General features: G+C 35.3%; 2 protein-coding genes across 11 annotated transcripts in view; both read right to left on the minus strand.

Annotated features, from left to right (window-relative positions):
• The window catches only part of itga9 (integrin, alpha 9), a 104,822-nt gene extending 103,764 nt beyond the window's left edge, over window positions 1-1,058 (minus strand). For 3 of the 4 annotated variants that reach the window (XM_058795333.1, XM_058795331.1, XM_058795330.1), the window contains exon 1: window positions 623-1,058. In XM_058795333.1, the coding sequence (XP_058651316.1) occupies window positions 623-810 (188 nt within the window). In that variant the 5' untranslated portion in view covers window positions 811-1,058. Of the gene's footprint in view, window positions 1-97; window positions 232-622 lie in introns of those variants that run through there. The other variant, XM_058795332.1, reaches the window with a different exon arrangement.
• A 1,687-nt stretch (window positions 1,059-2,745) lies between these two features.
• golga4 (golgin A4) overlaps window positions 2,746-15,274 on the minus strand; it is a 39,256-nt gene continuing 26,727 nt past the window's right edge. For 6 of the 7 annotated variants that reach the window (XM_058795662.1, XM_058795660.1, XM_058795659.1 and 3 more), the window contains 9 exons: window positions 15,106-15,227; window positions 13,597-13,727; window positions 13,056-13,142; window positions 11,790-11,807; window positions 11,119-11,187; window positions 10,246-10,321; window positions 6,747-6,844; window positions 4,608-4,694; window positions 2,746-3,468 (listed from right to left, as the gene is read on the minus strand). In XM_058795662.1, the coding sequence (XP_058651645.1) occupies window positions 3,454-3,468; window positions 4,608-4,694; window positions 6,747-6,844; window positions 10,246-10,321; window positions 11,119-11,187; window positions 11,790-11,807; window positions 13,056-13,142; window positions 13,597-13,727; window positions 15,106-15,227 (703 nt within the window). In that variant the 3' untranslated portion in view covers window positions 2,746-3,453. Of the gene's footprint in view, window positions 3,469-4,607; window positions 4,695-6,746; window positions 6,845-10,245; window positions 10,322-11,118; window positions 11,188-11,789; window positions 11,808-13,055; window positions 13,143-13,167; window positions 13,407-13,596; window positions 13,728-15,105; window positions 15,228-15,274 lie in introns of those variants that run through there. The other variant, XM_058795663.1, reaches the window with a different exon arrangement.

Consider the following 15,274-nt stretch of genomic DNA (forward strand, 5'->3'; position numbering starts at 1 on the left):
TAACGTTAACTTACTGTGGTTATTTATAATTTCATTACAGATTTATTTAATACAAAACTATTTAAAATGCGTTTAAGATACTTTACATTTGACGTACCGTGTTAGCGGCATCAACGTGATGACATTTATCGATTTTTCAACTAATGGCTAGTTTTTTTGTTTTTTTAAATATAGTTTACATTTAGACACTGTTTTAATTATTCATATTTATCATTAAGAAGATTTCAATCACCACAAAAGTTCAATTACAAGTTAGCGCGATTATTTTCACCTGATGCTCGAGAAAAGTGACGTTTACCTGAGGAGGTAACCTTGGCAACCGAAGACCGCTCGAGCGCTTTCCGTAGCGGCAAAACTTAGGCGAAGTACTGATTGTTTATTATCGGTTTATATATCATAAAACTTTAGTTTTAGCTTTTATAAAGTCTTAAGACAGTTGACCCTTGGCTTACTGTACCAGGGGTGCCAAAAGACAATTTGGGTTGCGCGAGACAAACCTCCACAGAGAGAGGTTCCTTTGAAGACGCAGACCGCCTTTAAAATAATCGTACAGTTCGAATACTAATTTTCACCATTAAAACACGCATATAAATGTTAATTCTGTCTCTGATTATGTACTCACCAGCGTGTGTTGTCATGGACGTGCTCCAGGACTGAATATCCAAAAAACGTCGCATCTGGTCCTCGGAAGACCGCGGGATGTTGTAAATCAATGTTGAAGGAATAAGCCAAAGAAACCAAACACAAATACACAAAAACATCCAAAGCGCGTCTTTTCCGCGAAGAAAGTTCCGTCATTCTGTTGCGCATCCTCAGTGCTGAAGTCAATCTGATGAGAACTTTATAAAAGCTATTAAATCTGTCTATAGAGTCCCAAAATTAATGGAAAAACTACATTTATATAACTACACCACGTCCTTTTCTTAAAGTTGGGAATGAAACGCATGCAAACACAGAGTTTGAGCTTGTGACTCGGAGGTTTGGGTCAGGATAGCGCTCTCATTGCATGGCTCTTCTCTTCTCTTCTGCTGAGTCTCTGGAGTTTCTTTTGGCATTAAAGCGCCGCGCTCGCGCTGACGCGTGTGTTGTTGCGCGCGAGCATCACATTTCACATTACAGCAGCGGAGCGAGCGCCGCGTCCACTGGCGTCACCTACCGACAGCGCTCAGTACTGCAGCTAATCACTGGAGCACATTATGCTCACAAGCGATTAAGTTTTGCGTACTATGGTATACATCCTTGTCTATTTAAAAAGGAGATGTTTTTTATGATTGGTGATAATATAACATACATTTTAATTTTGCTAATTCTTAAGAGCATATCTGAAAAAAATTAAATGCTGAATTTTTTTTTTTTTTTTTTTGGGAGATACATATTCTGTTGTGTATTAATCTAAATATTTATGTGTGTATTCATCCATATAAATATATTTACATGTAAATAACACGTTGGTCTTGTTGGTTTGCGGGGAATCTATAGGCGTAATGATTTTTATACTGTACAAACTGTATTTTCTATCACCCTACACCTACTGTACCCTTACAAAAACTTTATTTTTAGATTTTCAAAAAAAACTTAGTATGTTTTTTAAGCCTATTCAGTGCCCTAATAAACCACCTTCACATTGTAATACCTCTCTCATACCCATGTCATTATACAAATTTTTGTCCCCATAAACCACCCAAACCAGTACACGTACGCACACACACACACACACACATATATACATACATTAATATTAATTAATAAATATTATATGTATATTTATAGGTGTTGTCAAATGATTAATCACATCCAAAATAAAAGTTTTTGTTTACATAATGTGAATACTGTGTATATTTATTGTGTACATGTAAATACAAACACTTGCATGTATATATTTAAGAAAAATATGTTGTTTATATATTAAATATATTTATATATAATATAAAATATAAGAATATACATGTATAAATGTATATACATGTAAATATTTTCAATATATACACTGTATGTATGTGTATTTACATGTAAACATAAATAAATAAATATACACAGTACACATACATATATTATGTAAACAAACTTTTATTTTGGATGTGATTAATCACAATTAATCGTTTGACAGCACTAATATATATATATATATGTTATTTTTATTTTTCCATGCAAACTTGCTCATTCTCAGGTGTTGGGCTCGTTGCTCAAAAAAAAAAAGTAATAATAAAGAATAAAAAAGTTTGCTCCTTCCTAAAGTAATAATATTATTACTTGACTTATTAATTTCTGGCAGCAGTAATTAGATACACTACTAGTTACATTACTTTTCCTTCACGCCCCATTGAAGTTGTAATGCCATAACTTATGGATGGTTGATTTCAAATCAGTAGGGGTTGAGGTATCAAAAGTAACAAGCTGTTTTATGGATGGTGACTGTAATATTATTACTGAAATCTTATTAGTATTTAGTTACACTACTAGTTACTGCAAAAAGTAATATTACTGTAACTAGTAAAAAAAAAAAATACTGAATGTTTAATGCTTTTGTTTTTTGTCCATAAAAATCATGGTAGATGACTGTGGTAATCATTCAGTACCACACTATCCCTTGCACAAAATCTTTACACACTTGTACATTATTTGGCCAACAGTGTCTATATTAATATAGTGAGAATTAGATTGATGCTTAACCAGTCTTACCTGACAACTGCAACATACAGCAGTGTTACAAGAGCTTCTGCATGCAGAGAGAAGAGGATTTCAATGTAGTGTAAATAAAACTTTATTAGTTGTCTTAAAATGTATTAACCGCCTCAAAGTTCCCTATGACAGAGATTTATAGCCTTTTTTCCCCAACAATGATTATGTACAATACGAAGTGTGGTTCTAATTAGTCAGTTTCCCCGAAAATACAGTATTAAGTTACAAAAACAAACAAACAAACAAACAAACATACATAGTAAGCAATCAGCATACTATGAGCCTGTGTCTTTATATCGTACATGTGCTGTGCAGATAGTTAAAGGGTAATTTCATCTTACCTTAAAAACAGAGAAAAATAGGAATACAAATGAAATAATTCAGGAAAAAGAGAGAGAATCAACCAAACTGAAACTTACAACCAAACTTATTGCACAAGTCTTCAAATCATACAAATGCAGCTTTAAAAAAAGAACCGTCTACCCTAAAATAAAGAAAAAGAAAAAGCAAGAAAAATCCTTGTAATAAATAATTTCTGGCAAGCTACAAATTTAAGAATATTCTTTAAATTTTCTTTCAATTTCTTAATCTAACCAAGTTCCCTTGTACCAGTAACCGTACACATACACACACACACAATTCGCTCAGACACACACACACAGATAAGTAGAGCAGGCTCTTTCATGTCAGTAGCATCTCTCAGCAGCAGCAGCAGCAGCAGCAGGAGAATCTGTCGTTCGCTCAGGCAGGTTCAGGCACGGTTCTGGTTCCACCTTACCGGAGCCAAGGCTGTAAAACACACAGATGGGGAACAGAAGCTCAGTTACTGCAGGCACATGCATTAAAATCACCAGCAGCTGCATTTCACACGACGTCATCTGAACAAATACTCGTTAGCTACATAGACATTTCTTTAAGAAAATGTTCCGATGCTTGGGGTGTTGTAGGAGGTTGCCAGGGTGTTGCTATATTGCTGTTAAGAAGATTAAGATATATATTTAAAAAATAAAAATAATTCAAATAGCAAGTAGAAAATCATGTTTCAAGGCTGTGATGTAGAGCATCCAGCAAGGATGTTGGTCAAACACGGCAGTAAAGTATGTTACAAAATATTTCCATTTTGAATCAATTTTGAGCTTTTGAACTTTCTATTCATTGAAGAATCCTGAAAATATAATGTACCAAGTTTCCACAATAATATGAAGCAGTAATGTTTTCAACACTGATAATAATCAGAAAAGTTTGTTGAGCAGCAAATCAGCATATTAGAATGATTTCTGAAGGATCATGTGACACTGAAGACTGGAGTAATGATGCTGCATCACAGGAATAAATAATTATTTTTTTTTAAATTCAAATAGAAAACAGTTATTTTAAATTGTGATATTTCAGAATATTTTTGTTTTTACTATACTTTTGATCAAATGCAGGTTTGGTGAGCAGAAGAGACTTCTTTCAAAAACATTTTTATAGCAATACACAATAAAAGCGCTATATAAATGCTTCATTCCTTCCTTCCTTCCATTTTTAAAAAATCTAAAAGGTAGCGTAAACTAAAGGCTATTGGCTATCAAAATAGTTACAGCACTGCGATTTCTTGAGCAAGCAATTTCACAAGAAGCAAATAAACAACTGGAGAAATTTAAATAAATATCAGGAATTCAGTTTCCTGACATAATATCAATTTAATGGAGCATTGGAACAGTGAGCACACTGCAGAAACCTGATAAATAACCATAAAATATTCGATAAGAAACACATATGTGCTTGATTTAGCATCTGATCGGCTCCCTCTCTGCACACGAACAGCAGGCTGAGCATCAGTGCTTACATCTGGAACGCCTGTTTGAGTCAGTGTGTAACATATGGAGAGCTACGGACTGGAGAGTCTTTGAAGGCTGCTTCTGCCTCACTAAAGACACGCTCACCATCACACGGGAATCTTCACGCTCCAGAACCTTCTGCGCCTGGTCCGGAGGAAACTTCAGCATGGATGTTATGACTTTGGCCATTGTCTGAAGACACAAGATGCAACAGAAGAAAAAAAAAAATGAGATGAAGCTGAAATTCTGCATTGAATGTTACAGTATGTTATTTAAGAGCAAGAAATGACAACTTAAAGGAATAGTTCACGCAAAAATGAAAATTCTCTCATCATTTATTCACCCTTAATTTGTAGGAAGATATTTTGAAGAATGTGTGCAACCAAACTGTACTATGGAAGTCAATGGGGACCAGAGACTGTAAATGATGACAGAATTTTTAGTTTTAGATGAACTGTCCCTTTAAAATGATCCCCATTTTCACCCATCAGGTCTTTATTTAACTAAACAAGTCCCATATCATAGGTTGGTGTTGTTAACAGTTTAACAGGAAAACAACATGAAGGAGTGAAGCATGTGCACACATAGATGTTCTGACACTATTACAGTTTGTTTTATTTTGTGTAAGAATGTAAATTGAAAGTATTTTACAGAAAACAAACCAATACTTTTAAATTTGTATACATTTTTATTAATAAAATAAGTTAATAATTATAATAAATTAATGTTTTTATTTTATTAATTCGATTTTATTTTTGTTTTTATATTTTAATTAGGCGTTTAATTGTATGAGCTTTTATCATTTTTATTAGTTGTTTTTATAGAGAGAGAGCATATAAATATGTACATATGAATATGTATATAAATAATACTGTGTGCGTACACACATTTTAGTATTTTATATACTATTATACTATTTAATATTTTTAATTATTTTAATATTTTATATATTTGTATTATTTTATTTATTTTTATATTGAAGTTTTAAGTTTAATGTGAGTTTAATTAATTTTGTTTTGTCTTTTTTTTTTTATTATTATACACACACACAAACACAAAATCTAATTAGCATTCATTTTTATTTCCATTAAGAGTTTTAGTCATTTTAGTACATAAACTTATTTTATTTCAGTTGGAATATTTCAGTTTTTCTCATTTCTAAACTTTCTTTTTTGTTTAATTCTCAACAATTTTGAATAGTCTTAGTTTAGTTAACCACGTTGCCGCCCATCTTTAGTAGATCTGCTGCTCCGCACTGTTCTGTGAGCAATTACATCTCGCAAAGACAAAACGCTCATTATCTGCAGCCTGCTGGGTAATCAGCCCTAGACAGATCTGCCAGCACCCGTATGCAGCGCTAATCAGAACCAGCGTAGCCGTTCACCCGAGCAACTCTCTTAAATGGCAGGCGCTGCTGGGTCATGTGATGAGAACGAGCCACCGGGTCGCCCGCCGGACATCCTCTCTGACAGGGAGGCCTGTTGAGACGTCATAAGGACCCGACTGTGTTTATTAGCAGCGAGGGGGAATCCCGCTGGCGACAACCGAGCCGTTAATTAGTCCTGGCTAAACGGACAAGATTCGCTCATTAGGGTCCTGCTAAACGGACACAAAATAACGCTGGTGGGAGTTTTCATGGGAATGAATCATTTTACAGGCTTCCATCCGGACTCCCCGTCACACTTATTTACTGCATCCTTCCTCTAACAAATGGCATTATTATGTGGTGGAAAACTGTGCATTGTGGGAAAGATAATATGAAAGTTTTACAACATGGAAACATATAATATAATATATTATATACATATAATAACAATAAAAATAATAATTTTAGCACTTACCTTTTATTTATTTAACCAAGGCAGCATTTCTAATTTTCATTAAAGTTTTTCATCTAATATTTATTTCAGCTTTATTTAAATAAACATGATTTTCAAAAGTTTTAGCTAACAATAACAACACTGATCCTCATGTAAGCATACTCGATCCCTAACTTTAGATTAATATTTGTGATGTCAATCATCCTTGCCATTTAATAATTTTTAATAAATTAAATTTTCTAAGTGCCTAAGCCTGACCAGACTATATTTCTAGATTTTTTTTATTATACCTTTTTTTTCTCTCAATAAAAAGAAGGGTAATTTAAACAATTCTGTTCAAACACTGCATAACATTAATGACCCAAAAACAGTCCCTCCCTAAATGACATCATCGTAAAGTGTAATAATAACCCCTAAAATGTACCTTTGTCTCTCTTCCCATCATGTACTCAAACAGGACCTTCCTGAGGTACTCGAATTCGGTCGGCTCGCTGAAGGGGTCCGCGCTGTTGTGTGACAAATCTGTAGAAACAAACAAACAGCAGATCCATCATAATCATTTTCAGAGTATCTAAGAGCACTAGGGACATTAAGCTCTGTTTTAGAGGAAACAGTTGCTGTTTTTAAAGCACAGCCTGTACAAAAACTTGGCTGTTCCCTCATTCACTCCAGTTCTGCTGAACATAATTAAAACCAGAGCAGCCGGATGACGAACTTATAAATCCTCCAAACACTCAACAGCAACAACCATCTTCTAAGAGTTGAACCAAGAGAGTCGGAGAGGATGTAAATAATAGAAAATCAAATGATCAGATATGAAAATGCTACAAATGCAACTAGACATTTAGATTGAATATGTTTACCATGACGCTGGTGCACACTGGCATCAATGATTCCATAAAGATCCATTTAACAAAAAGCTTCTTATAGTGGAAAAAGGTTTTTGTGATTATTAAAATGTTCTTCACACAAGGAAAAAAAGTGGTTCTATGAAACAAAAATGGTTCTTCTGTGGCACTGTTGTGAAAACCCCCTTTTTCAAAGCTCTATTAAAGAGTGCAGAAGAAAATATGAGTCTGAGTTTAATACCTGAGGTGTGAGCGATAGTAAGAGTTAATCTTTCAGAATGTGTGCCGGTGATTGAGGTCAATTTTCCCTTGCTTTGACAGCAATAAGATAAGCACGCATTCATACACTCAATACATTCATTAAACACACACCCTGCGACCTTTGCGTGGCAGTAATCAGCCGGTAAATCAGAGCGCTAGACGCGCCTCACTTCCAGCGGCTGTAGTTAAGAGCGCCGGCTCGCAGCAGCACTGGAACACTATAATGACAGCATTGTGGCTAAATACAAGAAGCTTTGGCTCAGTCGAGGTGGGGGCCTTTCCGTTTTCCACCCTGCTTTTAATGGATAAAGAAGTGAGAGCAGAAACGGAACAGGAGACGTTGAGACCGTGAATGAACAAAAACTAACTTGAGTTATTTAAAAAAAAGCATGTCACAAAGCCGGCGATGGGCGGGCAGGTTTCTGCGCTGTTGATACCATGGAAAACATGACGTAAAGAGAACACCACGACATTAACCAGCCCAACTCAACCACTACGCCTAACTCATCACATTTTAGAAAACACAACTGTTTATGTATTAATTAGGGAGAAGAACACAATTTTGTACCTCACAAAAAGTGATGTACTAGATGCACATAATGAATGACAAAAATATTTAAATGCATAAAAAGTTTGGGGTCTTTTTTAAAGAAATTAATACTTTTATTCAGCAAAGATGCATTGAACTGATCAAAAAATGACAATAAAGACATTTAAAATGTTACGATAATTTCTATTTCAAATAAATGCTGTTCTTTTGAACTTTCTATTAAGCAAAGAATCCTAAAAAATGTATTGTGGATTTCCCAAAAAATATGAACTGATTTTAACATTGATAATTATAAGAATGTTTCTTGAGCAGCAAATCAGCATATTAGAATGATTTCTGAAGGATCATGTGGCACTGAAGACTGGAGTAATGACGCTGAAAATTCAGCTTTGATCACTGGAATAAATTACATTTTCAAATAAATTTGTAAAACTGTAATAATATTTTAGTTTTACTGTATTTATCATCAAATAAATGCGAGATGTCAAAAACATTTAAACAATCTTAACGACCCCAAACTTTTGAACAATAGTGTACATGCTCTTGCTTAAAAAAAATACGCACATGTGGTAAACATCATAAGCATCACAAGCACCCCAGATGTGCAGTAAATCTTCAGTGATTTCTCATGGAAGTGATGTAAGGATTAAGCAATTAGTTTAAGTGAATCTGACTTTTGCATTACAGTATCTAGCGTGCACAAACAGCACGGGAGGTACAACCGATCAGTCAGCCGTCTTGCCTCATTAAACCTGTGAATGACTGGCAATTAGCAGAAGGAGCCGTTTGTCTCTCTGGAAAGCCCATTTAACCAGTGCTGAAGACACTGGGGTGGCTTGACGGAGAGAGCTGGAACTCAAGGTGCCGCTGAAACCCAAACAGGCCTTTGATCAGGAAGCATGGAGAAATGAGGGGCTAATAAATAACCCGACCTGTCCGACTGACCCCAGATCAGCCCAGCTGGGCCAACAGAGACGTAACACGAGCCACACCGATCGGTCTCATCTCCAGAACAATGCTGTTTGAATGATACAGAGGGACTGGTTTACGACCGCAATTAGCACATCCTTAAACTGTTGAATGGATAATGAACAAACTCCATAAATAATACAGAAATCAATGCAGAGAAAACATAAAAAGTATACCATAAATCATTTCAGTACTCTATCAAACATATATACAAAAACAGGTCGTTTTCGGGGCATTTCTGAGGCAGCTTGTCTCTTGTGAATGACTAATGAGTAATTCATGGGAGGCAGTCAGAAGGTCAAAAAGACTTCATAAACTACTGTCCCTTTAATGTAGAGGCCACACAGATAAGCTGAAGAACAGAGAGGATAAACGGACGGGATTGTTTGTGTATGATGTTTGAGGGAGCGGAAAACAGACGGATTGTTTAGCTGCATGTCAAAGATGGAGATAACTTCAAAAGACAAAGTCATCTGGGAATACATTCAGAAGGATATTTAATGTGGTTTATGAGCAGAGAGAGGACGGCTCTGCTCCAAAACCTAGTGAACCACCTAACTAGATAGCATTGTACGGCATCATAGACACACTCCCAACAAGAAGACTGACAAATTCAGCATTGCATTAAAAACATGAATTTAATTTTATATTGTCTTTAAATGACTAGCGCACCTAGTCTGCATTTTCACACCAAAAACCCAAATGACATTCATTCCTCAGAGTAACACAAAAGGTGTTGTTTTGATGCTGATGTTGACACTGTTCTTGTCCAAACAATGTAAGCACAAAAGACACAGCAGATCTCTGAGACGGACGTCTCAATCTGGGGTCATTCGTGGGAACTGGGGAGAAACACGGTCTGTGAAAACCATTAGATTCAGAGATGAGCTCTTTATTACTGCAGCAGGGAAGGGCTGCGGAGGGGCAGATTTTCTCCTCTAGCTGCCCATATGTTTAAGCTCTGCATATGTGTGTGATTGATAGCGGGGTGTTAAAGCACGGCTCTCCTGCGGTGACTGATCGCTCGGAGCTAGTGAGGATGAAGGTGAGGTTTATCTGCCAAGGGTCAGTGTGCCACATCATTCATTAACCTCTGGGAGTTACAGGAGATACTTGACAAGCATTTTACTGTCACTAGGCGACTAAAACCCTCAAATTCATATTACAAACAGATTAATAAGACAGTGAATGACATCTGGATAACAGCTGGCTTTAGAGACATTGTTCTGCTTGCCCACAGCTAGACGATATAGCATTCAAAGCCATCTTTATAGAAAACGTTTACGGTTATTTACCTCTGTATGAGCTTCCCAGGTGAGTCACCACTGCGTTTTTATGGGAGCGTCTTAGTTTGTCTTCTAGTGCATGAATCTGAAAATAAAGAATACACATATATAGTGCAAAACTGATCTTAAAGAACTCAAGTTGGTGTCTATATTTGTATAAAATTTTAGAAATAATAGGAAATGCAAATCCGCATAATACATTTTACATCAATGCATTTAGCAGATCCTTTTATCCAAAGCGACTGGAGAGGATTTTCTTTTTCCTGAACATGCTAGTTGATATTATTGCATTATATAGCATTATGAGACATTTACAAGCAATTTTTACAAGGCCAGTCATTTCTGACAAGAGTTAACTTCCCCTACACTAGTCCTCAAATGAACAACAACGCATGGCCCAGGGTGAAGCCGGGTTATAAACATAAAGGTATGTCCAGTGTGTGTGCCTCCCCGTGTGAGCTTGCATTCGTGTGGGGTGAGAGAAACAGCATGAACGCTGCAGTAACTCTTTGTAAGGGTGAAGTAAGAGTAAACAGATGTGCGGTGTAATGAATCTAATCTCATTTCTGGAGGAGTGCAGGAGCTCTGGGAATGTGATGGGTCTCATTCTTTCTCTTTGCCTTCTACTTTGTCTTCTGTGCCACTCAAGTTGTGTCATTTGCCAACACTTCTTAGGCCTAAAACATACTATGTGCAAGCATGCTTCTTCTACGGTCAGTTTTCTTGTTCAGGTCAACTGCTGTCATCGAAGAGCATGAGAATCCTGCTGAGCAAGTTGAAGTTAAACTGTCAACAATGTTTATAGCTAGCTACCCGTTTAGTGGTTCAGACACCCAACAAGCTAAACTCTCTGTCTTTCTGTTAGCACTTCTCTTCACTTACCCTGTCGTGGTATTCCTGCTCTTTTAGCCTGGCCTCACTCAAGATGGTCGTCTTTTCTGCAAGCTGAACCTGATTGGACAAAGAGAAAAAGATCAGAGGTCAAAAATATAAATAAGTGGAATGTAAAAGCAACATCTTGAGGAACAAAACAGTTCATAACTTTGGGTTAGTCTCCTATGCTTATTAAGGCTGCAAATACGGTAGAAACAGTAAAACTGTTATTTTTTTTATTTTTTTTTTTATTTTAAATAATTATTTACTATTTTAAAACGTAATTTATTTTTGTGATGCAGAGCTGAATTTTCAGAATCATTACTCCAGTTTTCAATGTTACACGATCTTTCAGAAATCATTCTAATATGCTGATTTGACACTCAAAAAACATTTCTTATTATCATCAATGTTGAAAACAGTTGTGCTGCTTCATATTTTTATGGAAACTGTGATAGATTTCAGGATTCTTCGATGAATAATAGCACAGCATTTATTTGAAATATAAATCTTCTGTAACATTATAAATCTCTTTACAGTTACTTTTGATCAATTTAATGCATCATTCCTGAATAAAAGTATGAATTTCTTACTGAAAAAAATCTTAATATTGAGCATTCATTACTCAGTTAGACTGTCTATGGGAATTAATCAGAAAAATAGAAGGAAATAAAACCTACCTTTAACTCTTCAAGACCCTGAAACACAAAACAGAATCTGCATTATTATGCAAATTTTAACATACAAACATTTTTTCCTGAGTTGCGTCTGCCCACAGACTTGTGACATCAGACTGCAAAAATGCAGCATGGGCTCCAGAGGTAACCGCACCGAACACACATGAGGACCACTTTATCCTGAACAAGGCTCAACTTTTTGCCTCTTTCCAAGCATGCAGTGCTCGCCTGAGAGCGGCACCACGGCATAAATCTAACAGCTCAGGATGCTCTCTGAGGGGTTAATTGAGAACAGAGACTGTCTGTTTAAGGCCCCTTTCTCAGGGACGCATTCCAAGCCTTTTCAGGAAATTCATTCCTTTGGCCTATTCTGGATTGAGACTATTATACTGCAACTTAGAGTCTGAAAATTAAGTCTATTATGTGACTAAAGACTACGACAGTACCTTGTAAGACTTGTCCAGGTTAAATTTATCACTGGTAACACATCCACCTGATTTGACATTTCAACATTTTGATTCTGTGATTTACATTTATATTCATTAATTAACCAGATACTTTTATCTTACAAATGAGGAACACTACAAAGTAATTCATGCTAAAAAAAATAAAGATTTCAGCTCAGAATAAGAGCAGCAGGACAGGTGTCTGACAATATGAAGATTTTGCTATCATTTACTTACTTTTGTGGGAGAGCTATAATTTTTTTATAAATCAAGTTTAGATGGGAAACTACACTTTGTATGTTAGATTTATTATTGAAGCTCAACAAACATGAAATATAACTTGAGCTAACACTAACGTTGCAAGCTAATGGCAAAGATAGAGAAAAAACATCTTAAGATTTATTACTTTAATTTTGGCTTTCAGTTTTATCTTGAAATATTCCTCTGCTTATCTATTATATTATTTAAAATAAATTTACTTTAAATTATATATATATATATTTATTCGGAGGGCATTTTTTATTGCATTATTTTTTAAAGAATTAAGATAACTTATTTTAATTATGGCTGTCAGTTTTAAACAAATTATATATGATTAATTAACAGATATACTCTAAAATACCACAACATATAATATATATAAATAAAAAAAAAACAATTTTTTAATTGGATTGCATGTTTAATTGCATTATTTTTTAAGAATTACATTTGCATAAAATTAACATTTAAATAAAAATGACAACTCTAATTTTAATGCATATCCATACAAAATACAAAAATAAACAGCTCCCAGCAGGACATGGTGTGTAAACTGTGACTGTACCTGAGGGCCGCTGAGACTCCTCTGCTGTAGCTCCTCTAACTCCTTCTGCACCTCCCACACGCGGTCGCCCATCTCCACCTCACGACTCTACAGGAAGACCAAACTCTGAGCAAATGTGCCATTTCTGTCCCAATCATTTTACAGTGCTGCCATACTGTATTCATTTTCAGATCCCAAACTTAGATCTTAAAATGCATGGGTAAACAATTAGATCTATAAGACACGGAAATAATCCTATCACAAACAGTTAGCATACTTCTCTGTCAGGATGGATGTAAGCAGCATAAGGTCTGCATCATTCCTTACAGCTCTAGGGAGTCTGAGGTGCTAGTTGACTGAGGTAAGTGTTTCCTGATGATACACAAACTATTAGCTGAAACCTGAACTTACTGACTTTATGTGGGGGGAATTTAGCAAAAGCAATAAACTCCTCACAAAATTCTTCCTGTGTCTTTCAATAAAGTTGAACATATAATACATCTGCTGGTCATTAACTCACAATTACATACAAAAGATACAGTTTCACATTATTTTGCTGTACCTGAAGGACCTGTTCGTAACGCTGAACCGTTCTGTTTAGGTCTTCTTCCTTCTGAGCGATTGTTTTCTGAAGTTGACTGACTTCTTCTCGATGGCTAGTTATAAGCTCAGCTTCAACATCCTGAGCTTTCTCTGTGTGGAAATAATAAACAGGAAAGTACAGTAAGAAGACATGAAGGTCACCATGTTACCATCTCTGAGTGTAAACCACTCATTTCCAGACTGGATGCATTACATGGCAGGATTGAAAGCACATGGTAAACCAATCATGAATTTCAAATTTCATATGTCCTGAGGCCAGTAAATCAGCAAATGTGAACAACTATGAAAACACAGCTCGTTCATGTGCACAGTGCTTTCCAAGACTTCTGTACTTTATTTTATTCAGTATTTTTTAACAATATTTTTGTTTTACTCAAAGGGGTACTTCATTCCAATGTGAAAATTCCACCTTTTACGTCCTCACATTGCTCCAAAAGCAATATGAATTGCTTTCTTCCATGGAACACAAAAAATGCCAAGGCAGAACGTTCACAATACTCCTTTAATGCAAAAATCAATCAATCAATCAATCAATCAATCAATCAATAAATGTGGACCAATGCTGCCAATTTTTCTCTTTTGGATGAGCTATTCCTTTAAATATTCTAATGGCCTATCCATTTAAATATTTAAATGACCTAACATAAACAATTGCACTGCATCGTTACTACATATGTTACTACATTATAGCCATCATAGTAGTGTCCAGAAAACAAAACTACCATGCATGAGCAATAAACAGTACATTTGAACTATAGAGCCTAGGGGCGACCAAAATCTTATATCACAATATGAGTATTTTATTTCACGGTAAAGATATATATCATGATATAGTTATTTTTGCTTTAAATAAGATCTTTATCATAACTTTTTTGATAACATAGAAATTTCAGAATTCTTGTCATCAGTGTCAATATCACAAAAAAAAAAAAATATGAAAAAAAAAAAGCTCACTGATGACAAGTAAACAGTCAGCAATTAAATAAGAATAAGAAACTAATTACAAGCAATAGGACCAAAAAACTATACTAGAACAAAAGCAATGCAACATACATTGTATAAAGTAAACAAATGTATAAAAACACTGCACATTCTTTACTGTGTAAATTAAATATTTCTTCTTATTAAAGTTACAAAAAGAGCAGTGAGAGATTTTCTCTTTTTTGTTGTTTGATTAACATGAATGACAGACAGAAGGAATATTAGACAGCTATAACACGTGTTTCCTTTTTCAGCTGTTTGCTTTCACTTAAGACTTAAATTACTGTGTTTACCAGGATACTTGCAAAGACGGGCATTTTGATGCTTTCGTGACCACGTAGCACAGCAATGTCATTTAAGCGTGTAACCACGATAGAGACGATCGTTCAAAACTTCTACTGAATGACAAATTTCTACCGGTATACCCCAAGTAGAGCCTGAAAATAGTTAGAAATACTCTTAGAAATAAGTTACAAGTTCTTCTTACCAATGGTTTCCTTCACTGAACCTTCCAGTTCCTTTTCTTTCAGGGCCATCTGAGTATTAAACTCCCTCATTAACTGCTTAAGACCAGAATTGTGTTTCATTTCCATATCTTCCATTTCAAGCCTGAAAAAATGATCAACCATATGAACCCCGATAACACTATTGTAGCA

The sequence above is a fragment of the Onychostoma macrolepis genome, chromosome 13 (genome assembly GCF_012432095.1).
Source record: "Onychostoma macrolepis isolate SWU-2019 chromosome 13, ASM1243209v1, whole genome shotgun sequence".
Taxonomy (NCBI): domain Eukaryota; kingdom Metazoa; phylum Chordata; class Actinopteri; order Cypriniformes; family Cyprinidae; genus Onychostoma; species Onychostoma macrolepis.